This window comes from Chrysemys picta, chromosome 20 (assembly GCF_011386835.1).
Source record: "Chrysemys picta bellii isolate R12L10 chromosome 20, ASM1138683v2, whole genome shotgun sequence".
NCBI classification, from domain to species: Eukaryota; Metazoa; Chordata; order Testudines; family Emydidae; genus Chrysemys; species Chrysemys picta.
The window spans coordinates 2959277-2986215 of NC_088810.1; the positions used below are offsets into that span (position 1 = coordinate 2959277).

General features: G+C 48.9%; 1 protein-coding gene across 1 annotated transcript; it reads left to right on the forward strand.

Annotated features, from left to right (window-relative positions):
* Positions 1 to 1194: 1194 nt before the first annotated feature.
* LOC112061583 (interferon-inducible GTPase 5-like) lies at positions 1195 to 20564 on the forward strand. Its single transcript, XM_065574036.1, has 3 exons — positions 1195 to 1950; positions 6612 to 6752; positions 16883 to 20564. The coding sequence occupies exons 1-3, from the start codon at positions 1469 to 1471 to the stop codon at positions 18123 to 18125; spliced, it is 1866 nt and encodes a 621-aa protein (XP_065430108.1). The 5' UTR covers positions 1195 to 1468; the 3' UTR covers positions 18126 to 20564.
* Positions 20565 to 26939: the final 6375 nt, after the last annotated feature.

A 26939-nucleotide genomic window follows, 5' to 3' on the forward strand; every position in this document is an offset into this window, starting at 1 on the left:
GGACCTGCTCCATTATTTTTCCAGGGACTGAGGTGAGGCTGACTGGCCTGTAGTTCCCCGGATCCTCCTTCTTCCCTTTTTTAAAGATGGGCACTACATTAGCCTTTTTCCAGTCATCCGGGACCTCCCCCGATCGCCATGAGTTTTCAAAGATAATGGCCAATGGCTCTGCAATCACATCCGCCAACTCCTTTAGCACCCTCGGATGCAGCGCATCCGGCCCCATTGACTTGTGCTCATCCAGTTTTTCTAAATAGTCCCAAACTACTTTCTCCACAGATGGCTGCTCACCTTCTCCCCATACTGTGCTGCCCAGTGCACCAGTCTGGGAGCTGACCTTGTTCATGAAGACAGAGGCAAAAAAAATCATTGAGTACATTAGCTTTTTACACATCCTCTGTCACTACGTTGCCTCCCTCATTCAGTAAGGGGCCCACACTTTCCTTGACTTTCTTCTTGTTGCTAACATACCTGAAGAAACCCTTCTTGTTACTCTTAACATCTCTTGCTAGCTGCGACTCCAAGTGTGATTTGGCTTTCCTGATTTCACTCCTGCATGCCTGAGCAATATTTTTATACTCCTCCCTGGTCATTTGTCCAATCTTCCACTTCTTGTAAGCTTCTTTTTTGCATTTAAGGTCAGTAAGGATTTCACTGTTAAGCCAAGTTGGTCGCCTGCCATATTTACTGTTCTTTCTACACATTGGGATGTTTTTTTCCTGCAACCTCAATAAGGATTCTTTAAAATACAGCCAGCAATCCTGGAATCCTTTCCCCCTCATGTTATTCTCCCAGGGGATCCTGCCCATCAGTTCCCTGAGGGAGTCAGTCTGCTTTTCTGAAGTCCAGGGTTCATATTTTGCTGCTCTCCTTTCTTCCTTTAATTGGGGTTGGTCCTGCTTTGAGCTAGGGGATGGACTAGATGACCTCCTGAGGTCTCTTACAATCCTAATCTTCTATGATTCTATGATCCCAGCTCTCTGGATCATCCAGAAAGTTCCTAAATCTCTGCAGGTTATTTTAGTTATTTCAAACTGTCACCAACGCTCCTTTTCTTGCAGTTTTGCAGGTTTGTGTGTGATGAGTTATATGTCTGGGATATTTATATACTGGTCTCCAGGTTACAATGTGCTGGGGTGGAGCCTGTGTGGGAAACAAGACTAACCGTGACCGTTTCTTTTCCCAGGAGATGGCTAATCTCAGTTCTACCTGTGATGACCTATATGAAGAATATAGAAATATTCTTCCTGGCATCTCTGCAGAACAAACTAAACAGATCGAGGCTGCTATCAAAGCAGGAAACTTCTTAGAAGCAGCTTCCGTGGTGCAGACATTTAAGAATTTGTCAGGCGTTGAGTTCAATATCGCCATCACAGGGGAGCCGGGATCTGGCAAATCATCTTTGGTCAATGCCATTCGGGGCCTGGCAGATGAAGACGAAGGTGCTGCTGAGACTGGTGTGGTGGAAATGACCAAAGAACCAGTAGCATATCGTCATCCTTCCTGTCCCATGGTGACCTTCTGGGACCTGCCAGCGATCGGGACCCCAGATTTTCGGCCAGACGCTTATCTGAAACAAGTGAAGTGCAGCCATTACGATGTTTTTATAATCATTGCTTCAGAGAGGAGTAGATTCTGCCACACCAAGCTGGCCCAGGAGATCCAGAAGATGGGAAAGAAGTTTTTCTTTGTACGCTCCAGGGTGGACTTGGACCTGTATAATGAGAAACATAAAAAGAGCTTCAACGAGGAGAGAACCCTGGAGAAAATCAGAAACAACTGCGTCTACAACCTGTCTAGAGAAGGGATGAGTTCCCCGCAGGTTTTCCTTGTCTCGAGTAGGGAATTTCAGAAATATGATTCTCCACAGCTGCAGAAGACTTTGCTAAAGGAATTCTACAACCACAAGACCGAGATGTTTGCGGCCACTGAAGGCCCCAGGGGCAATCGGTGAGAAACCCCCCTTTGGTCTGTTCCTTGTTCAGATCTTTAGTGGGTATTTTACATTTATTCATTGTTTTAAAATAATATCAAGTGGGAAAAAAGAGCAAAAATAAAGACCATGTCCCATATCGTCTGAGGAGACAAATCCTGGAACTCTAAGGTAAGCTGAATTCTCATTGGCTGTGAAAGCGGCAAGATTAAGCCCCATACTCCTTACACAGGCCATGTAATAAACCCTTCTGAAATAACTTCCAGTTTTCATTCGCATCCCAGACTCTTCATCCACGGCAGGATTTGGTTTCTAGACAGAGAACATTCACTCAATATTGTTGCCCCTTTGTGACCCAACTGGATAGTCAGAGTTCAAGGCCCCAGGATGTCCCAGTTGGGCGCAGAAAAGGAGGATGGAGTCTGGTATTTTCTTTGATGCAATCTTATTTATTTACAAGGAATACCCAAAGTCCTGCTTCTCCAAACACAGGGGAAACCAGAAACAATAATAGTTTCTTAGCTTACAGCCCCAATCCTCTTTAGCCAACACCAGATGCAAAAACTCTCTCTCTGATTTTTTTTCCAGGGTCATACACCCACCTCACAGATCGCTGCTTGACTTTCTTGCTTTTTGCCTCTGGCTCTGAGTCTGTCTCTGTTCTTGTTTGCAGCCCAGCTTGTCTTTTTCACACACCCACACTCAGGTGGTCACAATACCCAGTGGAACCTTCCACCCCCATGGTGCTAGTTTCTAGGTGAACTCTATTAAGCCTAGTGTTAGAGGTGCCCCTTGACTATCTAACAACTATCTTAAGAGAAGGGCATGTTCACACATCATGTTTAATGGGGTTTTCATTTAACCCATAACAAGGTTTCACCCAGCTCATAACACCCACGACCATCTGAGATTTGGCTCATCCCCCTGATGAGGCCTCAAATGGTGACATCCAACACCCTATCCCAGACAGAGAGAAAAGGAATAATTTAACAGATTACAGAGCATATAAATTTAGCTATTTAAATACGTGCAGGGCCCTTCTGTCAGGACAGTTTCCCATCACCAACACAAGAATTTTATATCTACCTAAATCTCTTTGGGGCTTTTCTCTCCCTGATTTCCTTTCAGTCTGCTCCGAGGGAGTGTCTATTATTTCTACAGAACTTGATGACTGTGACAGTCCCTGTCCATTCTGTTGGAAGGGAGGATGACTGAAAAGGTGTTTGATTGAAAAGTGTGAATTGGGAGTGCTTTGTTCCAGATCGGCCTTGAGTGGTTGATTGGAGGGAAGGCTTTGAGCTGGGCCACCTTCTTTGAGCCAGAAGCCTTATAAAAAGGCAGCCAGTTGTGAACCGAGTGAGCAGCGAACAGAGGACTGGCAAACAGAGGGAGTTTGCCTGGGGGGAGTTCGCACAGAGTGTGTTTGCCTTTCAGGCTCCTGTGAGCAGTACATACAACATCTGAGGAGCCTCTTAGAAGGAAGACAAGGACAGTGAGTGCTCTGCTGTTGTGACCTGCTCAGAATGTGCCATGTTTGTCTTTCTCCCAGAGGACACAAGTTACTTCATCTGTACAAAGCGCAAGAAACCTGATGAGGTTCAACAAGAACAAATGCAGAGTCCTGCACTTAGGATGGAAGAATCCCATGCACTGCTACAGACTAGGGACCGAATGGCTAGGCAGCAGTTCTGCAGAAAAGTACCTGGGGGTTACAGTGGATGAGAAGCTGGATATGAGTCAACAGTGTGCCCGTATTGCCAAGAAGGCTAACGGTATATTGGGCTGTATTAGTAGGAGCATTGCCTGCAGATCAAGGGAAGTGATTATTCCCTTGTATTCGGCACTGCTGAGGCCACACCTGGAGTATTGTGTCCCCTCATTCTTCTCTTCTGCAGACTAAATAATCCCAGTTCCTCAGCCTCTCCTCATAAGTCATGTGTCCCAGCCCCCTGATCATTTTTGTTTCCTTCCGCTGGACTCTTTCCAATTTTTCCACATCCTTCTTGTAGTGTGGGGCCCAAAACTGGACACAGTATTCCAGATGAGGCCTCACCAATGTCGAATAAAGGGGAACGATCACGTTCCTCGATCTGCTGGCAATGCCCCTACTTATACAGACCAAAATGCCGTTAGCCTTCTTGGCAACAATGACACACTGTTGACTCATATCCAGCTTCTCGTCCACTGTAACCCCTAGGTCCTTTTCTGCAGAACTGCTGCCTAGCCATTCGGTCCCTAGTCTGTAGCAGTGCATGGGATTCTTCCGTCTTAAGTGCAGGACTCTGCACTTGTTCTTGTACGCCCCAAATTTAAAAACATACCGTAGTAAGAAGATCAAAAAAGTGCCACCGTGGGTAAACAACAAAGTAAAAGAAGCAGTGAGAAGTAAAAAGGCATCCGTTAAAAAGTGGAAGTTAAATCCTATTGAGGCAAATAGAAAGGAGCATAAACTCTGGCAAATGAAATGTAAAAATATAATTAGGAAGGCCAAAAAATAATTTGAAGAACAACTAGCAAAAGACTTGAAAAGTAACAGCAAATTTTTTTTAAGTACATCAGAAGCAGGAAGCTGCTAAACAACCAGTGGGGTCAATGGACGATTGAGATGCTAAAGGAGCACTCAAGGACGATAAGGCCATTGCGGAGAAACTCAATGAATTCTTTACAATGGTCTTCATGGCTGAGGCTGTGAGGGAGATTCCCAAACCAGAGCCTTTCCTTTTAGGTGACAAATCTGAGGAACTGTCCCAGATTGAGGTGTCATTAGAGGAGGTTTTGGAGCAAATTGATAAATTAAGCAGTAATAAGTCGCTAGTACCAAATGGGATTCACCCAAGGTTTCTGAAGGAACTCAAATGTGAAATTGCAGAACTACTAACTGTGGTATGTAACCTATCATTTAAATCAGCTTCTGTACCAGATGATTAGAGGATAGCTAATGTGATGCCAATTTTTAAAAAGGGTTCCAGAAGTGATCCCGGTAATTACAGGCCAGTAAGCCTGACTTCAGTACTGGGCCAATTGGTTGAAACTATAGTAAAGAACAAAATTGTCAGACACATAGATGAATATAATTTTTTGGGGAAGAGTCAACATGGTTTTTGTAAAGGGCAATCACGCCTCACCAATCTACTAGAATTCATTGAGGGGGGTCAACAAGCATGTAGACAAGGGGGATCCAATGGATATAGTGTACTTAGATTTTCAGAAAGCCTTTGACAAGGTCCCTCACCAAAGGCTCTTAAGCAAAGGAAGCGGTCATGAGATAAGAGGGAAGGTCCTCTCATGGATCAGTAACTGCCTAAAAGACAGGAAACAAGGGGTAGGTATAAATTGTCAGTTTTCAGAAGGGAGAGAGGTAAATAGTGGTGTCCCCCAGGGGTCTTTACTGGGAACAGTCCTATTCAAAATATTCATAAATGATCTGGATAAGGGGGAAACCAGAAAGGTGGTGAAGTTTGCAGATGATACAAAACTACTCAAGATAGTTAAGTCCCAGGCAGACTACAAAGAGCTACAAAGGCATCTCTCAAAACTGGGTGACTGGGCAACAAAATGGCAGATGAAATTCAATGTTGATAAGTGCAAAGTAATGCACATTGGAAAACATAAACCTAACTATACATATACAATGATGGGGTCTAAATTAGCTGTTACCACTCAAGAAAGAGATCTTGGAGTCATTGTGGACAGTTCTCTGAAAACATCCACTCAATGTGCAAGGGCAGTCAAAAAAGTGAACAGAATGTTGGGAATCATTAAGAAAGGGATAAATAATAAGACAGAAAATATCGAATTGCCTCTACATAAATCCATGGTATGTCCACATCTTGAATACTGCGTGCAAATCTGGTCACCCCATCTCAAAAAAAGATATATTGGAATTGGAAAAGGTCAGAAAAGGGCAACAAAAATTATTAGGGGTATGGAACAGATTTCGTATGAGGAGAGATTAGTAAGACTGACTTTTCAGCTTGGAAAAAAGAGATGACTAAGGGAGGATATGATAGAAGTCTATAAAATCATGACTAGTGTGGAGAAAGTAAATAAGGAAGTGTTATTTACTCCTTCTCATAACACAAGAACTAGGGGGTCAGCAAATGAAATTAATAGGTAGCAGGTTTAAAACAAAAAAAAGGTTCTTCAAATTTCTTCATGCAAGGCACAGTCAACTTGTGGAACTCATTGCCAGGGGATGTTGTGAATGCCAAGATTATAACAGGGTTCAAAAAAGAACTAGATAAATTCATGGAGGACAGGTCCATCAACGGCTACTAGGCAGGATGGACAGGGATGGTGTCCCTAGCCTCTGTTTGCCAGAAGCTGGGAATGGGGGACAGGGGATGGATCACGTGATGATTACATGTTCTCTTTATTCCCTCTGAAGCACCTGGCATTGACCACTGATGGAAGACAGGATATTGGGTTAGCTGGACCTTTGATCTCAACCAGTATGGCTGTTCTTATGTTCTCATGGTGTTGAATGCCATCTTCAGTCCATCATTGGTGGGCACCACTACTTCTACTTGCCAGTAGCCACTAGTCAAGTCCAGGGAGGAGAACAAACAGGACTTTCCCCGCAAGTCTAGAGTGTCGTTGATCCTAGGAAAGGGATATGCATCCCTCACAGTAATGTCATTCAACACCAAATGGGGCCTCTCTCTACCATTTGTTGCAGTTATTCGCTGAGGCTTCCCTCGTGGTGGATGAGTCTCCTCCTTGGTCCCGGTGTCACATATCTAGCATCTCCACTCCCAGTCCAGTGTCATGCCAACCCTGTGCACCCCAGGTCATCGTCCCAAGAGGAGAAGACATCAAGGTAATTCCTCAACAGCTTCCAGGCTTCCTACCTTTTACCAGGTAACAGATTCCTCCTCCTCAGCCCCGGCTCCTGCCCAAGAGCTTCTCTCTCCCAAGGGTGTTTCAGTCCCATGTTCAGTCTGTCACGGTGATTCCCTCTTTTCTCAGTGCCTTGCAGCACTGCTGGTACTTCAGTCACCGCCTCTGGGTACAGTCACCTCTGGGGGAAATGTACCAAACCCCAGGCCCTGCTACATGACTTGGGTACTTTTTCCCAAGGCCTGGGCCAGCAGGAATTCATGTCAGGCTAGTGGTCGGGGTTCCGGCATGCCTTCCAGCTCTTCTGTTGTGTCTCCTTTCACCCATCTCGCTCCTCGGGGCAGCATCACGTTCTCCTCTCATGCCTCTGTTTCCCCTCCCAACAGGTGTCATGGCAAACTGTCTCTGCTTGATGATAGAGGCCTCTCTTGAAACGGAGGTCCTTCTCCAATAACCATAGGTGCTGAAAAATTTAGAAGGGAAAAAATTAGTGCATGCTTAGCACCCACTGGCAGCCAGCTGTCCCCCCAAATCCCCAGCACCTCAAGCCTACTGGCCAACAGCCCCACCGATCAACTCCTCCCCCTCCCTCCCAGCACCTCATGCCCGCCACTATCAGTGGGGAGGGGGCGTGTTTGGGGGAGGGGGTGGAACTGCATGGGAAGAGGTGGCGAGGGGGCGGAGCGAGAGTGGGAAGATGCGGGATGGGGGCTTGGGGGAAGGGCTGGGGTGGAGCGGAGGTGGGAAGAGGCGGGACAGGGGAAGTACGGGGTTGGGGGAAGGGATCAGGTGGGGGCGGAGTAGGGAGTTGAGCACCTCCCAGGCCCAGAGGAAGCCAGTGGCTATGCCTGTAGCCTCTATGATGCTAGTTCTAGCTTCACACCAATCCTGAGGGTCTATTCCATGCTTTAGGTCTCTCCTTACAGCGAGCTGTCCAGATCTCTCTCCCAGCTGTATGGGTCCCAAACTGGTCTCTGCCCAGTAAATCCCACATTTGATGCTCATAGTCCAGGAATGCCTTGGTGGCCACGTGCCAAAGGCATACCCCACATCACTAACAGATTCCCCCTTCTCTTGTCTGATTGTTGACGTCTGCTTGGTTCCACTCAGGATCCAATCCAGAGATCGCCGTGGGGCACCCCTGACAGAGGCATGTTCCCTGTGGTACCATGTGTCAGTCCTTCAAAAACCTCCTGGGCTTTGCCTTGGAGCAGCAGGCCAAGGAAATCCAGCTTGGCAGTCTCACCCCAGCCATTTACTTGGGCAGCTCACTCAGACAGGTTGCTTCAGCCGGCCCAGCCCTGGCCATCCCCAGTATGAGTTCCGGGAGGCCACATCTCTCCACCTGCACTGCCCTATTTCTGCTCTCGGAGCTCAAGGGAACACTTCAACTGTCAGGGTTGGTCATTTTCACCCACCAAGCAGCCCTCGCACCTGTGGTACCTGCTCCTTAAGCCTTGCCAGACAAATCTGCCAGCCGGCATCCCACCTTGGACACCAGTGTAATTACTGTGGTTGCTCAAGTACAACAGACCCCTAGGGCGCCTGTAGCATGCCAGGTTACCATGACTTGGACGCCAGCACTGTAGGTGTTTTGCAGCTAGACCTTGTCGATGCAAGTCCTGCTGGGTCCCAGTAACCACTCAGACACGTGGCTGAGGGAAACGTTTTTACTAGGGCTGACCGGAAAGGGGAAGGCTGCAGAGACCCTAGGGACAGAGGGTGAAACAGTTACAGTGCAGAGTGAGATGTAGTGATTGCAGGCCGGTTCCTGTCTGGGTTGCTGGGGCAGTCCCGCCGACAGCCAGGGCTCTTCAGGCTCAGAGTCTGGAGTGCCCTCACCAGTCCAGTCTCTATTCCACCAAACAGGTGCTTGCGGGTGTCTCTGCCCTGGCTCCCTGCCCAGCCGCTGCTTATCCCCCATAAGTCCCACAGACACCTGCATCCAGCTGTAACGTCTGTCAGTCACAGCTTGTTCCACATGCAGCTCTGCCCACAGCTCCTGGGGCTTCTCTGCAGCTCCCTGCTGCCCTGCGGCTCCCACAGCCAACCAGCCACCCCCTGAGTCAGAACCTTTCCCCTCCAGGCCAGGGGAAGGGGAAGTGCAGTGGGGAGGAGGCTGATGGATTTTGTAGTCCCTGCTTTGCAGATCCAGCAAAGAACTCAGCTGAAGGGAAGAGGGAGAGGAGCGGGGGCAAAGGTTTCTCCATGCCTGGGTGACCATATGTCCCGTTTTGGCCAGGACAGTCCCCTTATTAAGCCCTGTCCCAGCTGGCCTGATTTGGGGGGGCAGAACTGGGTATTTGTCCCATTTGCTCTCCCCAACTGATCAGTCCCCCCTGTCCCCCGTCACCCATGTGGAGCTTGGAGGAACATTTGGAGGTGGGAGGGAGCTGCAACACCAGCCCGCAGGGCGGGGCTCAGGCAAGCAGTGATGCCAGGCGGCTCAGGCCATCCCCTGCATGAGGGAGGATACTGAGGCCAGGTCTGTGGGGAGGGTCTCGGGTGAGCAGCTTGGACCAGTGGTGGGGCTTGGGTGAGCGGCTCAGGCCAGCTCCATGCAGAGTGGGCTTGGGTGAGCCCCCCACGGTGACCCATTTTCCATTTGGAAAATATGGTCATCCTACTCCAGGCTGTTCTCCAAGTCCAAACCCACAGACTCAAGGAAATTAACAATTAAGGGATGTGAAATCACGTGGTCAGACCCTGTTCAGTTACTGGGAGGGAAGGCAGATTTCCTGTGATTTCAGAAACTTAAAAGTGAACTGTTGCAGTTTTTTCTCAGGTTTCAGAGTAGTAGTCGTGTTAGTCTGTATCTGCAAAAAGAACAGGAGTATTTGTGGCACCTTAGAGACTAACAAATTTATTTGAGCATAAACTTTCGTGGGCTACAGCCCACTTCTTCGGACTGTGACAGACCCAGACCAGTGGGGTACAGGAGTCTGGTAGAGGGCAAATATACTGGTCACTGGATGAGTAGTTTTCTGTTCCCTGAGTGACCAGAGCAGGGGCTGCACTAGAGTAATCAGGAATCTGCTAGAACCAGTTAAGGCAGGCAGGCTAATCAGGGCACCTGGGTTTTAAAAGGAGCTCACTTCAGTTTGTGGTGTGAGTGGGAGGAGCTGGGAGCAAGAGGCACAAGGAGCTGAGAGTGAGAGGGTGTGCTGCTGGAGGACTGAGGAGCACAAGCGTTATCAGACACCAGGAGGAAGGTCCTGTGGTGAGAATAAGGAAGGTGTTTGGAGGAGGCCGTGGGGAAGTAGCCCAGAGAGTTGTAGCTGTCATGCAGCTGTTACAGGAGGCATTATAGACAGCTGCAGTCCACAGGGCCCTGGGCTGGAACCCGGAGTAGAGGGCGGGCCCGGGTTCCCCCCAAACCTCCCAATTGACCTGGACTTTGGGTTCTTCCAGAGGGGAAGGTCTCTGGGCTGTTCCCCAACCCACATGGTGAATCTCTGAGGCAAGAAGAATCAGTCAATAAGCCCAGGACCCACCAAGATAGAGGAGGAACTTTGTCACACTGTTGTCAGGGGTGGGATCTTGGTGTGCACAGCGTGGCAGAAGAAGGAGGGTGATTTAAAAAAAAAAAAAAGAGAGGGTTTATTTTTATTTTTTTCCATCACAATGGATGACTTAGTGCGGGCATTGATACAAGCTACAGCTGCCCAGCAGGAGGCTACCCGTGGCCAGGCAGCCGCCCAAGAGGAGGCAGTGCGGCTGCAGCAAGAGACTAATCGCCTGCTGATGGACCAGGCTGCTCAAGACCGAGCTCTGTTGCAGGAACTGGTAAACCAGGTAAAGTCCCTTACAGAGCTGAATCGTGACCATGATGGGACGCGGCTCATACGGGCCAGCCATTGGCTGCAGAAAGTGACGCGGAAGGATGATGTAGAGGCATACCTTCGGGCCTTTGAGAGGACAGCCCTATGGGAGGCCTGGCCTCGAGATCAGTGGTCTGGCATCCTCGCCCCATTCCTGTGTGGGGAGGCCCAGAAGGCCTACCATGATCTGCCTGAAGAGGCTGCAGCAGACTACCCCCAGCTGAAAGCAGAGATCCTGGCCAGATCTGCGGTAACGACCTCAGTGCAGGCCCAGCGGCATCACGGTTGGAGGTACCAGGAAGACAAAACCCAACGGTCCCAATTGTATAACCTCATCCATCTTGCACGAAAGTGGTTGCAGACAGAGTCCCGGAGTCCGGAAGAGATACTAGAGGTTCTGGTCATCGACCGATACATGAGGGGATTACCACCAGACTTTTGTGCCTGGATAAGCCAGAACGAACCCGCCACCTATGACGAGGTTGTTGCCCTGGTAGAGAGGCGAAGGACAGCGAGGGAGCTGACCCGACCAGTTAAGGAAGAGGCACCCCGGGTTAAACTAGCAGCACCAAGCCCTAAAGTTTGGGTGACTGGGCCACCAGGAGGGCCAAGGTGGAAAAAGAGAGGCTGAAGGCCCATCAGAGGCCACAAAGAGTCGGAGCACTGAGGAAGAAGAGGATCGTGATGTTAGACTACCCCAACCAAGAGACCGGGGAACGCCTAGGGCTCCATACAGATGTTATGCCTGCGGGGAGTGGGGACACATAGCTGCACAGTGTCCCAATGCCGAGGAGCCTATGCAGTGTAACCTGGGGAACTGGGCAGATCCATGCTCCCTAATCCACCTTGTGGGGGTCTCACTAACCCCACATATGTATACCAGACCAGTGAAACTAAATGGGGTAGGGACCCCGGCACTGGTTGATTTGGGGAGTGCTATCACGCTTATCTCAGGGAAGCTCATGAAGCGTAGTCAGCTACTACAGGCTAAACTTATAGGGATAACATGTGTCCATGGGACAGTTAGTTACTACCCCACCATCCCAGTAAAAATCGAGATCCAAGGGAACACTACTCAGGTAGCAGCAGGTGTAGTCCCTAAACTCCCATACCCGGTGCTCATAGGGAGGGACTTCCCAGGGTTTGGAAACTTACTCCCAGTAGGGGGATTGGAGAAAGATGGGGACCCTAAAATTGGTGAGGCATCTACAGCAGACTGTCAACCCCCAATCTTCTCTGAAATATCCCCAGATTTGTTCTCCACTCCCAGACAGGGTAGAAAGACAAAAAGGGAAAGAAGGGCAGCTAAGGCCTTGGGAACCCGAATACTGACCCAAAGCCAGAGGGTCGCTCTTGTAGGTAGGCGGACCCGCGCAGCTGAAAAGGAGGCCACGCAGGAGGGAGAAGCACCTGAGTCTGACCCCCACCTTAATGCTTCTGAACCAGTAGAGGCAACAGAGACTGGGCCCCTAGATCTTAGGCAGATTAGCCCTGGGAGAGGAAATTTTGGACGGGACCAGGCAGAAGACCCAAGGTATGACAACATTAGGAAGGAGGTGACTGAAATAGATGGGGTCCCGGTGGAAGGGAAAATCCAGGGACCAGGACCCTACTTCATAATGAAGAAGGATCTCTTATACCGGGTTGCACCAGTACAGGGGCAGAAGGTACAGCAGATCCTAGTACCTCAAAAACATCAGAACGCTGTATTAATTCTTGCTCATAGTCATCTTTTTGGGGGGCATTTGGGGGTAGAGAAGACCCTGGCACAAGTCCTACGACGGTTCTTCTGGCCCGGAGTACATGAAGTGCGGAGGTACTGTGCCTCCTGCCCGGAGTGTCAGCTGCACTGTCCCCGTCCCCACTTGAGGGCACCTTTAGTACCCCTTCCCATCATAGAGGTCCCCTTCGAGCGAATAGCCATGGACCTAGTGGGACCCCTGGAGAAGACGGCTCGGGGCCACCAATATATACTTGTTGTTTTGGACTATGCTACTCACTACCCAGAAGCCGTCCCCCTGCGGAACACGGCCTCTAAAACTATAGCCAAAGAGCTGGTGGGGATCTTTGCCAGAATGGGGCTACCAAAGGAGATATTAACCGACCAAGGAACCCCATTTATGTCGAAGCTAATGAAGGACCTCTGTACACTGCTCCATATACATACCCTGAGAACTTCGGTCTACCATCCGCAGACTGATGGGTTGGTAGAAAGGTTTAACCGAACCCTCAAGGCTATGATAAGGAAGGTGGTAAGTCAGGATGGGAAGCATTGGGACACCCTACTACCCTACCTTATGTTCGCTATCCGGGAGGCACCTCAGGGCTCAACTGGGTTTTCCCTCTTCGAGTTATTATACGGGCGTCACCCCCGTGGCATACTAGATATCGCCAAAGATCTGGGAAGAGGAACCCAATGAGGGGAGAAATATAATAGAGCATGTAATGCAGATGCGAGACCGGATAGTCCGGGTTACCCCTATTGTACGGGAACATTTGGAGAAGGCACAGGAGGCCCAGCGAACCTATTACAATCACCAGTCAAAAGTGCGACAGTTCCAACCAGGGGATTGGGTTATGGTGTTGGTACCCACGGCAGAAAGCAAGCTTCTGGCCCAATGGCAGGGGCCCTATGAAGTGGTTGAACCCGTGGGAGAAGTAACCTACAAGGTGCGGCAGCCAGGACGCAGAAAACAAGAACAGATTTATCATGTTAACTTTCTGAAACCCTGGCATGCACAAGAGGCATGCACAATGGTCCAAAAAGACCTAACCCAGGAAAACAAGCCTTCCAAACAGGTGAGAGTGTCTCCCGATTTAACACCAGACCAGAAGAATGAGGTGTCTGAGATGATCTTCCGGAACCAAGATGTGTTCTCGACAAAACCGGGTCGAACAACCGAGACATATCACCACATTGTCACGAACCCTGGGGCCAGAGTAACAATGAGGCCCTATCGGGTGCCAGCGGCAAAAAGGGAGGAAATAAAAGCAGAAGTAAAAATAATGCTGGAGTTGGGAATCATTGAAGAATCCCACAGTCAGTGGTCCAGCCCAATCGTGCTGGTGCCCAAACCTGATGGCATCACAAGATTTTGCAATGACTTCCGGTGACTAAACAAAGTATCCCAGTTTGACGCGTACCCCATACCTCACATAGATGAGCTAGTGGACCATCTGGGTAATGCCTGGTACTTGACTACCCTAGACTTGACAAAGGGGTACTGGCAGATTCCCCTTGCAGAAGACGCAAAGGAAAAGACTGTGTTCTCTACACCAGAGGGTCTTTTTCAATATACTGTCCTCCCTTTTGGACTACATGGGGCCCCAGCTACCTTCCAGCACCTCATGGACAAGCTATTACGCCCTCATAACAGTTATGCTGCTGCCTATTTGGACGATGTGGTCATTCATACCCCAGACTGGGAAACCCACCTGGAGAAGGTGGAGGCAGTGCTCAATACCTTCAGGCGGGCTGGCCTTACAGCAAACCCTGCCAAGTGCGCTGTAGGGTTTACAGAGGCCAAATATCTTGGCTACATTGTGGGAAAAGGTCTGGTAAAACCCCAAGTGAACAAGTTAGAGGCCATCCAAAATTGGCCCCAACCAAGTTGCAAGAAACAAGTCCGGGCGTTCCTAGGTGTGGTGGGGTATTACCGACAATATATCCCCCACTTTGCCACAAGGGCAAGCACCCTGACAGACCTAGTGAAAGCCTGTGGACCTGATCTGGTGAGATGGTCTGACACAGCAGAGGAAGCATTCACAGACCTACGGACTGCCCTCTGCAATAACCCCGTACTGATAGCCCTTGATTTCACCAAGGAGTTTATCCTGCAGACGGATGCATGGGAAGTAGGGTTGGGGGCCGTTCTATCACAGATGGTCGGGGAGGAGGAACACCCAATTCTATACCTCAGTCGGAAACTCCTTCCAAGGGAACAAAAATATGCAGTGGTGGAGAGAGAGTGCCTCGCTGTAAAATGGGCCATGGAAACATTGCGCTACTATCTGCTCGGGCACAGATTTGTCCTCGTGACTGACCATGCCCCTCTTCAATGGATGCAGCGGAACAAGGAGAACAGAAGGGTGACCAGATGGTTCTTATCCCTCCAACCTTTCCAGTTCCGTGTGCAACACAGAGCAGGGAGCCGTCATGGCAACGCCGATGGCTTGTCACATGTGCACTGTCTGGCGTCCCAACATGCCCAACCCCTTGGCGTTGAGCAGCGGGGAGGGATATGTGACAGTCCCAGACCAGTGGGGTACAGGAATCTGATAGAGGGCAAATATACTGGTCACTGGATGAGTAGTTTTCTATTCCCTGAGTGACCAGAGCAGGGGCTGCACTAGAGTAATCAGGAACCTGCTAGAACCAGTTAAGACAGGCAGGATAATTAAGACACTTGGAGCCAATTAAGAAGAAACTGTTAGAATCAATTAAGGCAGGCTAATCAGGGCACCTGGGTTTTAAAAGGAGCTCACTTCAGTTTGTGGTGCGAGTGTGAGGAGCTGGCAGCAAGAGGCGCAAGGAGCTGAGAGTGAGAGGGTGTGCTGTGCTGCTGGAGGACTGAGGAGCACAAGCGTTATCAGACACCAGGAGGAAGGTCCTGTGGTGAGAATAAGGAAAGTGTTTGGAGGAGGCCATGGGGAAGTAGCCCAGGGAGTTGTAGCTGTCATGCAGCTGTTACAGGAGGCACTATAGCCAGCTGCAGTCCACAGGGCCCTGGGCTGGAACCCGGAGTAGAGGGTGGGCCTGGGTTCCCCCCAAACCTCCCAATTGACCTGGACTGTGGGTTCTTCCAGAGGGGAAGGTCTCTGGGCTATTCCCCAACCCACATGGTGAATCTCTGAGGCAAGAAAATCCACCAATAAGCGCAGGACCCACCAAGATAGAGGAGGAACTTTGTCACAGGATGCATAGAATGGAACATATATTGAGGAGATATATATACACATACAGAGAGCATGAACAGGTGGGAGTTGTCTTACCAACTCTAAGAGGCCAAATAAGTACAAGAAAAAACTTTTGAAGTGATAATCAAGCTAGCCCAGTACAGACAGTTTGATAAGAAGTGTGAGAATACTTACAAGGGGAGATAGATTCAATGTTTGTAATGGCTCAGCCATTCCCAGTCTCTATTCAAGCCTAAGTTGATTGGATCTAGTTTGCATATCAATTCAAGTTCAGCAGTTTCTCGTTGGAGTCTGTTTTTGAAGCTTTTCTGTTGCAAAATTTCCACCCTCAGGTCTGTTATTGAGTGACCAGACAGGTTGAAGTTTTCTCCTACTGGTTTTTGAATGTTATGATTCCTCATGTCAGATTTGTGTCCATTTATTCTTTTGCGTAGAGACTGTCCGGTTTGGCCAATGTACATGGCAGAGGGGCATTGCTGGCACATGATGGCATATATCACATTGGTAGATGTGCAGGTGAACGAGCCCCTGATAGTATGGCTGATGTGATTAGGTCCTATGATCATGTCACTTGAATAGATATGTGGGCAGAGTTGGCATCAGGCTTTGTTGCAAGGATAGATTTCTGGGTTAGTGTTTTTGTTGTGTGGTTGCTGGTGAGTATTTGCTTCAGGTTAGGGCACTGTCTGTAAGCGAGGACAGGTCTGTCTCCCACGATCTGTGAGAGTGAGGGATCATCTTTCAGGATAGGTTGTAGTTTTTTCTCAGGCTTTTCCTGGCACCACAGGCCCCCTAGCACTGCCCTGGGGCATTGGGGCCAGCCCTGCCTGCCAGGGGAGAGCCCCCACCCTGCTCCCTCCAGCACAGCACCCCCTAGTGGCACGTGTGCTGAAATGAAGCTTTCTCCTTCGGACGTTCTCAAATGTTTATTTAAACTCTAGATTATTTTATTTATTTATTGCACATTGTGACCAATAGTTCCTTCCCTACCAGCCCCATAAGTCTGTTACATGGAAATAAGAGCATCCCTTTTTACTGGGTCTCTTTCACTTTATCTGTTCCTTGCTACCCCAGTGGCGCCAGCCACAGGTACAGCTTGGTGCCTCCTGATCCCTTCCTGTGGCACACAATAATTTGGTCTCCTGAGGGTGGCAATGCTTTGGTCTCGTTTTGGCTGTTGGGTTTAGTGTGCGAGTGCTTGGAGCGGTTAGTGAGCTGGACATATATTGGGTTGGACTAGGTGATCTGGGGCATCTCTTCTGGCCTTAATCACTATGTCTCTATGACTCTGACTCTATTGACGTGGGTTAGTAAATAGCTGTTGGGAGGGAAAACCCCTAACCCTGACTAGAATTTATGTTTATTTTCCCAGGGTTATGAAAGATTCAAAAACTCACTGGGCTGATTTGTTTTCAAAATGGGGCAGGAAACTGCCCGGTCTGTCTGAGGAAGAAACTGAAAAATTCCAGTCCACTGTCAAAGCTGGGAAGCTCTCAGAAGCCATTTCTGTGGTGAAAAAGTCTGATGAATTGCTAAGAAATACCAAACTCAACATCGCCATCACAGGTAACGCTGGCTCTGGGAAGTCGTCTTTCATCAATGCCATAAGAAGCTTGAATGATGATGACAGTGGTGCAGCTAAGATTGGGCTGACAGAAACAACAGAAAGGCCAACTGCTTATCCCCATCCTATTCACCCAAATGTGATTGTGTGGGACCTTCCTGGGATCGGAACAACGAAATATCCAAGAGAAACATATGCAGAAGGTGTGAGCCTTGACCGCTATGATTTTTTCATCATCATCGCAGCCGGGCGCTTCCTAGAAACTGATAGCCACCTTGCCAAAGAAATCAACAAGATGGGAAAGAAGTTTTATTTTGTCCGCACCAAGGTAGATGTGGACTTGGCTAATGGAAAAAAAAGTCATGATTTTAAAGAGGAGAAAACTCTACATGTAATCAGAAGTGACTGCATGGAGCAACTACAAAAAGCAGGCATCATTTCCCCACAAGTTTTCCTGGTGTCGAGATGGGACTTTGACAAGTACGATTCTCCCCAACTGCAGGAGGTTTTGGCAAATGATCTCAACACTCACAGAAGACACGTTCTCATCTGTGCCCTGCCCAGCACCTCTGAAGAAATCTTGAAAGAGAAACAGAAGGCCCTGCAGGAACAGATCTGGAAACAAGCCCTGATGTCGTGTAGTATCGCTGCTGTTCCTCTCCCATTTCTCTCGGTTAAGTGTGATGTCGACATCCTGGTGGAAAACATGAGAGAGTATTGCAAGTGCTTTGGCCTGGATGAAGACTCACTCAAATCACTCGCTAAGCAGGTTGGGAAGTCTGTTAATGAGCTGAAGTCTGAGATAAAGTCCCCTCTGGCCAAAGATATAACAAGAGAAGAGGCTTTGAAGCGGCTCAGAGAGGCTACAGGGGAACGTATGATGACAGTTAAATATTTTATCAGTGTGGTACCACTGATTGGCACTGGGATAGCAGCAAAGAGATCGTACAGTGTCACATTTGAAGTGCTACATACATTTTTGGATGAAGTTGCAGAAGATGCTCAACGAGTCCTGAAAAAGGCTTTGGAGGGAGCAGAGAATAATCAATAACAGTGTCGCAAGGCAGAGCTTCTCCCCAACTTCCCAGGATAAACTGCCACAGCCCCGGTCTCCTTTCTGCAGTTTGATTGTCCCAAATATAAACAAACCAAGAGACAAAACCGTTTTTCAGCTCAACCTTCCACTGCCGACTTTCATGGCCTCCCCTCCCAGGGGTCTCCGGCAGTCCTGCTGCTCCTGCTTCCTGGCTCTCTCTCAGCCAGTCCCCCCTCAGAGGATCTCTCTAGGGTCTGTTCACTCTGGGAGCTAAGGCTGGCTCAGACTCAAGTTTGAGCCTCAGCCCCGCTTCCTTCCACAGCCAAATCAGCCTGACTCAGGTCAGTGAGCACTTGGGAATGGGTCCTAGAATGCTGCTGGGGGGGTGGGTCAGAACCCAAGTCCCTCTGAGTCTCAGGTCCAAGCCCTGTCATTCTGCAGTGTGGACACAGCTCATGCTGAAGACCTCAATCAGAAGCTCTGCGTAGTACAGTGTGGACACACTAGCACAGCCCTGAGACCGGGTCCAGCACTTGTAAACCCAGGTTTCTAGTGCAGTGTGGATGCTCATGCACAGGCTTCGAACACAGAGTCCACAAGCTCGCGTCCCAGAGACCCAGGTTTACCATGCAGTGTAGACATGCCCTCTCAGACCTGTATCACCCCAGGAGCAGCCCCACCACCTTAATTGGCCCAACTGGGAGCTCCTATTCTGGAACAGAAGTGGCGGGGCGGGCTGGACCTACTTCACTTACAGGGGCCAGACAAAAAAAGAGCAACATGTCTGACACCAACCCCAAGACAAGTGGGGATTGGATCTGAGTACAGAGAAGGGGGTGTTTCCTTCCTTCTCACATGTACAGGGGCACTGGAACAATTTATATAGTGGGGTGCTGAGAGCCATTGAACTGTAAACCCTGGATATAACGGAAACCACTTCAAGCCAGGGAGTGAGGTGCCCCCCCTCCCCCCCATCTCTAGTTCCGGCACATGTGCATATAATGCAACAGACGAGAGAAAGATGGACTAAGATTTGGGGACGGGAGGGAACACCTACTTTTTTCATTTTAAATGAAGATTATTTTTAATAAGACTGGAACCAGGCAAAACTGAGGTCAAATTCCCAGCTTCTGCAATTTATTTTAACTATCCCACAGGATGGAAAAGCTTAAGGGGACACTGTCCAATGAAATACCATATTAAACACACGCTCCTCACCTGTGTCACTAATAGCACCAGACAGAAGTGTGAATTCTCAGCATCACTACGGCCTGGCCTACGCTTAACAATTAGATTGACCTAGCTACATTGCACAGGGCTGTGAAAAATGTCACACTCTGAACACTGCAATTAGGTCGACCTAACCCCGGGTAGATGCGGCTAAATCGACACAACAATTCTTCTGTCAACCTAGCTCCTGTCTGTTGGAAAAGAGGATTAACGACATCAATGGATGACGTAGGAAAGCGCTGCAGCTGCAGGACGGGACCACCCAAAGTGCAGACATGGCCTACGGGTCGGTCTGCACTACAGAGACAATATATCAGCGCAGCTACATCACCGTAGCTATGGCGACGTAGAACCGTAGATGCAGCCCATGCACAGGGAAAGGGTTTTTCCTTCGCTGTAGGTCACCACTTCCCTGAGTGATGGTTTCTTCCATCGCCATAGCTGCGTCTACACTGGGGCTCAGTCGGCAGAGCCATTTTGATCAGAGGGGTGTTAGAAACTGGCAGACTCATCCCAGATCTAACTCTGGGGCTTCTAAACCACTCCTGGGGCCAGACCTCTTGTCTGGCCATCTTCCTTGGGAGCTGGGGTGCTGCTGGCCACCTCCCCTAGACTCCGGAGCCAGTGTTGGGACCTCCAGAGCGCCCCAAGCTGCTTGTCAGCAACCTCAGAAAGACCATTTACCCAGCCTCTCCCCAGGGGTTGGCTAAAGTTTCTGTTCTCTGGCTGCGGTGCTGAAACTCAAGGCTGTTATTAACCTGTAACGAAGTTGTACCCTGAGCAGGGTTTGGAAGCGTCTGGCTGCTAAACCTGTATTGGAGGCTTAATAGTTAATGAGAATCTCATCTCTGCAATTGACAACCCTGAGCTGCGGGTTGAGCTACTGCTGGTGCGTTTAATCCCTGATTTGCTTGATTGATGCTGAGTTTAGATTTGCCTGGGAACCACCGACCCCGCTCAGACTGAGCTGAGGTGCTGGGTTTGTAATCATGGGGTGTTTGGGGTTCTCATGAGAATTAGTTTGTGTGATGCTACGTATCAACCTGTCGCTGTTGATTTGCTCAATGTTCCATACTCGGTAACCAACGTGGATTCAATCTCACCGCTCCATGTACTCATTGCTTGTGATCTGATAGTCATTCCAAACCCTGTAGATGTGCATTTATCCTTCAATAAACTGCTGTAGAATTTAATCTGACACTTTGTGCATCTGAGCTTTATTGCTCTTAGGAAAACAGGGATTAAGGGGCTTGGACTCCAGCCCTGCAGGTTGGATATTTGGACTGGATATTTATATCTAGGAAGGAGGTTGGATAATTGGTTGGATTTCATGAACAGCCAGAGTTGTCGTAATGAATCATAATGAAAAATGTTGGTGGGGACACTAAACTTCCAGCTTCAGGTTTATGCCGATCTCTAACTATTAGAGACTGTGGCGGGCCTGTCACCGCAGCGCCCCCTTGGGGCAGGGGTAGGATGGGATGTCGGTGCCTCACCACTCGGCGCCTCACCACTCTATAATCCTTGTGGCCGCCCCTCTGCGAGCGGTCTGTTACAGCCTCTCTGCCTTCCTCTCCCTACTATCGCCCCTATCTGGCGTGGTAGCATGACCTAGCAGCCAGAGTCCCTATAAACCCCCTTCCAAGTGGGGTAATGTGGCCTAGCGGCCAGAGACCCTAGAAACCCCCTTCCAAGTGGGGTAGCGTGGCCTAGCGGCCAGAGTCCATAGAAATCCCCTTACAAGCGGGGTAGCGCGGCCTATCGGCCAGAGTCCATATAATATCCCTCATGGTTCGGGGGTCAGGGTGTAGGGGGACTTAGGCCCGCCCACTCCACCGAGCCCCGACCCAGGGCCCTGGTAGCGGCAAGCTTTCCTTGCCACTCGCTCGGCGGGGATCCACCCGCAACACGCTGAGTGTTAATACAGCTTTAATGCTGTTTATCTTTATGGTTCCCCTGGGTCACTTCCTACCATGAATACCAGCTCCTCTGCGGCAAGGGGTCCTCCAGTCTGTTCCTCCCCAGTGACGCCCTCCATCGAGGTCTCAGGTAGTGCCTCAGCTTGGCTGCCTCCCGGGTCTTGGCTCACAGGCCCTCACTCTGCAGGAGCTTGCGGCGTCCATCCTTCTCCTCCGGCGGTCAGCCCCGACTGAGCTGGTCTGCAGGCTTTTATACCTGTGCTCCAGTTGGAGCATGCCCAGCAGAGCTTCCGGGGCGTGGCTTCCTCTGCTAGGAGAGAAGGGTTAACCCCTGCTGTACCAGTGTGGGGCCACTCTGCCCCATCACAGAGACCAAGGCAGGGATGGGTTGAGGGAGACAGGTTGTCCCACATCTGCTACTGTGGGGTTCTTACCCTTCCTCTCGATCATCTGGTCCTGACCATGGTCAGAGAGAGAAGACTGCACTCTATGGACTTCAGGTCTGATCCAATCTGGCAATTTCTACATTCAGTGATTAATTTGGATATATCCCTGTATTTTATACATTTGTTTGATTCAAAGTCACACAAGAAGCCCCCTCTCCCTGCCTCAGAGATACCAGATGAAACACAATGCAAATCTAAATACAACAGCATTACCAGCTCTGATGCTTGCATCACAAGTCTTGCAATAGTTGGTGTTTTCCTGAAAGTCCCAGCTCCAGGAGTCAGGTGATGATGTGAGAATCTCAGCTAAATTTTTTTTCCCAATGTTAATATGGTGCCAAGCTGGAAACATGACCCGTAATGGCTAAGGCACCAGAAAACAAATTTAAAAACCCCACCCACCCCCAGCCTCCCTATTCCTCCTCCCTGTGTGACCATCTGCCCTGGAGGAATCCTTGTAGGAGAGAAAAGGGAGTTCAATCTTTACTGCCTAGTCCAGTCTTGTGCCTCTTTTGATCACATTCCCCTCCTGGAGCTGGGGATAGAACCCAGAGTCCTGACTCCCAACCCCCGCGCCACTCTAACCATGGAGACCAGGCCCAGGACGACTCCAACCACAGAGAGACCCCCACCTAGCAGCACGGCGACCACAGAGACCCTGCCACAGAAGGACTGTAACCATGGAGACACCCACCATCCCCACCACAGCAGGACATTTCCACAGCACCCCCAACTGTCCAAGCCTGCAGCCTTTCCACGCACAGGCTGCAAACACAGGCAGCTCCCTGAGCCCCCCACTGCCTTCCCGGCACCGATCCCACCCTCACTGGGTGCTTCCTCCCAGCCACAAAACCTTGGATCGGGGCAGCCCCATCCCCTTCCCTCCCCAGCCCACACTCCCATTATTACACTCCACTTATACACTGGGGGCAACATCCCTGACACACTGAGGCACTGGGGACTCCACCCAGGGCTGACCCATACTGTTTTCCTGTAGTGATTCAGTTAATCTGCAGAACCAGGGAATAAAGGCTCAGAGAAACAGGGTTTTACTACATAGTCAGGTTTTTGACCCTTTTTTTTAAACTTTCACGCTTTGCCTCCCCCTGTGGGTGTTGTTTATACTACGGAAACTGACCACCACCGACATCGGGACCTGGTCCTGCACCGCTAAGCTCAGTGAAGTCAAAGGGAGCTTTGACATTGACTTTCATAAGCACCAGGTGTCAAACATGGAACTCCCCATCTGCTGCTGACCCTAGTTAGCAGTGAACCATGATGTCAAACGTGGCAGTTTGGACAGGACCCTAGATATGAGATTATTGGTGTCGTCAACACTACAGTCTCGCTGTTGTTAACACTATTCAGATACTAATGAAACTGCCATTCGAGAGTAAAACAAAGCCACGTCCTTCCCTCATGCTCAGCTCCAGGGTGTGGAGAGGGAACTGGGTATGCAGCAGGAAATGCACAAACACTCTAAGAATCCATGACCCCTTCTGGGAGAAATCTTATCCTAGCTTCTTTACTAAGGGCACAGAATGTGAACAGACGTCTAGGGCAGGATTTTCAAAGTGCCCAGCCCTAAACTTCAGTGAGAACAGAGTTAAGCCAGGGCTGACCACTTTTGCCCACTGGCTTGGAAGGGAGCCAAGCAAGGCCAATGCTGAGGAAGGTAGAGCTGGGACGGGTTTTTCAAATTCATCCCAACCAAACTGTTTTGCAGGAAAGGGTCAGTTTCAGTGAGTTTTGTGTTTAGAAAAAAGTTTCAAAATTGTTGAAATGTCCTGCTTTGACCTTTCCAAAATGAAGGGGGTTTTTTGATTCAAAACTATTTTTTTTTTTGTTTCTAAATGAAAGTAAATTTACATAAAACAATGTAAAAGGGGGGAAAAGGTTGAAATCGAAATAAAGATTTTTGAATAGATCAAAATAAAGCATTTCAATTCCAATCTGAATTTTTTTTCAGATTTTTATTTTTTTAAGATTTCAAGTTTTTGGCCTGATTTGGTATGGGAAAATTATTGCCCACCCAGCTCTAATGCGCAACACGGTTAAAAACCTCACCCTTGTTACTATATACTGTTCATTTCAACCATCACCTAAACATTTGGGAGCGTTCACAAGCCCACACCACACTTGAGCCATTAAGCAACTGGCCCAGCTGCTCACACAATTCCTATAGCGCTGGAAATGACTGTACATCAGACAACCGAGTGAATGGCTAGAGCCGGTCTATTTCTATAGTAAAACAATGCTTATATATCCCTAAAACTAGGGACATGTGATTCATAGTTACATCAAAGTGTTTAGTGGTAGCTGGTGTGACAAAGTTCCTCCTCTATCTTGGTGGGTCCTGCACTTATTGGCGGATTTTCTTGCCTCAGAGATTCACCATGTGGGTTGGGGAACAGCCCAGAGACCTTCCCCTCTGGAAGAACCCACAGTCCAGGTCAATTGGGAGGTTTGGGGGGAACCCGGGCCCGCCCTCTACTCCGGGTTCCAGCCCAGGGCCCTGTGGACTGCAGCTGTCTATAGTGCCTCCTGTAACAGCTGCATGACAGCTACAACTCCCTGGGCTACTTCCCCATGGCCTCCTCCAAACACCTTCCTTATTCTCACCACAGGACCTTCCTCCTGGTGTCTGATAACGCTTGTGCTCCTCAGTCCTCCAGCAGCACAGCACACGCACACCCTCTCAGCTCCTTGTGCCTCTTGCTCCCAGCTCCTCACACTCCCACAAACTGAAGTGAGCTCCTTTTAAAACCCAGGTGCCCTGATTAGCCTGCCTTAATTGATTCTAGAAGCTTCTTCTTAATTGGCTCCAGGTGTCCTAATTAGCCTGCCTGCCTTAACTGGTTCTAGCAGGTTCCTGATTACTCTAGTGCAGCCCCTGCTATGGTCAATCAGGGAACAGAAAACAACTCATCCAGTGACCAGTATATTTGCCCTCTATCAGATTCCTGTACCCCACTGGTCTGGGTCTGTCACACTGGTAAACATGTCAAATAATTAAAACAAAAAATGAATTGCAATTAACTAATGAACACAAACAGTGTCTGTGATTTCAAGTACATTCTAATTTAACTACCGCTAATAATCAGTAAATTCAAAAGTCAGAGCTGTACTAAAGAAACCCTCTGCCCCCGCCCAAATGCAGAAGTCAAACCCTGCCTATGCCCAGGAGCAGCGTGTGCTGATGTGTTACGTGGGCACTGGGCAAAACCAGAGGTCTAGAGGAAGGTTAGATCCTAAGCTTTGCCCCTGAAAGTGCACCAAATAAAATAATCAGATCCTCAAATTCATCACTGGAGCGTAGGGATTGCCAGATGGGGTCAGAGCTGACATCCATCTACATCAGTATCCTTATCTGACAGTGGCCAGCACTGGAGATTCAGAGAAAGGTGCAGCAGCAGTTGTGGGAGAACCTCCCACCATATTATGTCTCAGTCCCCCTCTCTCATTAAGATCAGTTTAAGTCCTGACCTGTTTCCCAACTGCTGTTTGGGCAGGGCTGTGTTTGGAACATGTGTTAACAGCACCATCCAGTGGAATTTTATACCTTTGCATGCAATGTTGCCACCCACATTTTACCAGGATAATAATGACCAGCAGGTTATGAGTTCTCAAATGATACCTCACAATTCTCGCTTTATGCAAAGATAATTACGACAGTGAACGCAGGGTACATTCTGTCCCAGCATCGCATTAGCTCTGTGGGCCACAGCATCGCATTGGGACCTTGTGTTCAGCTGATTATCCACCATGACCCCCAAAACTTTGTTCCTAGCTGCACACATTGACATTGAGCCATCTTGAAACACGTAGTCTGCTTGTGCCCAGCTTGTCATGTGATCCAGATCGCTCTGTATCAGTGACCCGTCCTCTTCATTTACCACTCCCCCCATCTGTGTGTCATCTGCAAACTTTATAGTGAGGATTTTATGCTTTCTGCATTGATAAAAATGTTAAATAGCGTAGGTCAAAGAACCGATCCTGGTGGGGAACCTCGCTAGAAACTTTTTAACCCATATAATGTTTGCCATGTTAATTTTGTATAATTCTAACACTTTTAAAACTAAATGCCATGCAGTACCAGGTCAGATGCCTTACAGAAGTTGGGGTATGTTTACACTTTAAAAGATTAGTGTTTTATGAGTAAATGTTGGTAAGTATCGATTTCACCGTACACACACACACAACCCAATGAAAAATTATTCCCATCCATGGTAATCGAAATGTACAGACAGGCAAAGTCAGAAAAATGCTCTGTGAGAACTTATTCGGGTTTGGTTTACGGCTATTTACTTCGTATATTTCAACAGGGGATGCTGATAGTGATCATCCCTGTTTTAATGGGTTATTAAGCTTTAACTTTTTGAATCTCAGCAGCTACCGTTATGAAATAATTATTGTCTGAGTCCACCCCACATAATTTCCTGATAAATGTTAACATTTTGATTAATAAAAATTGGGGGCGAAATGCTTAAAAATAAACACGAATATTATCCAGGAAAATTATAAAAAAATAAAAATGGAATTCTGCCATTCCAAATTATATGATGTCAACACTGTTACTTTCATCAACCAAACTAGTAATCTCTCTCCATCTCTCCTGGTGAAGTTGTTCCACTTTGTATAAACCATTGACTAGATTTCAGAGCGTTGTGGAGGTAACACTCTGCCAGCGGGGGTGGCTCACGAGCAGCGGATCCCAGTGCGCTCGCCGGGACGAGCAGTGTACGGACTGACCTTTGGGTGAGAAACAGCCTATTAGATAGGAGAGGATCCTGTTAATCAGTTTAGGCTCTAGGTGGGGTTTTACATTCTGCTTTTATCTGTAGATCCTTAGACTTACCTCTATTGAAATCTTTATTTTTAAGCTGTATCAGATAAACGTCTATTTGTTTTACTCCAGACATGACTAACCGCCGGGGCTGAGGAGAGGGTTGAACTGAGGGGAAGCTAGTGAACGGGGGGATGTTGATTGCACAGAGGCAGTGAATCAATGTCCAGAAGTCAAGGGACTGGGCACCCAAGTGTAACGCCCTGGGGTGCACAGACAGGTTGGAGGGACCTATCCCCCGGGGCCAGAGCTTAGCTCCGGGGGTAACTAGCTCCAAAGATTTAGCCCTAGGTTCTCTGCTCTGCCCCACAGACTCACTCTGGGAGCTAAGTGCTGGGGTGTGTGGTAGCAATTCAGCCTGTGCCCTCTGGGTAACGCGACCCCGGAG

Excerpts from the sequence above, each read along its gene's own strand:
- LOC112061583 (XM_065574036.1), top strand. The coding sequence starts at position 1,469 with ATGACCAAAGAACCAGTAGCATATCGTCATCCTTCCTGTCCCATGGTG. Across the intron at positions 1,951-6,611 it reads GAAGGCCCCAGGGGCAATCG|TTATTCGCTGAGGCTTCCCT; the intron begins GTGAGAAACCCC and ends CATTTGTTGCAG. Across the intron at positions 6,753-16,882 it reads CAAGAGGAGAAGACATCAAG|GGTTATGAAAGATTCAAAAA; the intron begins GTAATTCCTCAA and ends TTATTTTCCCAG.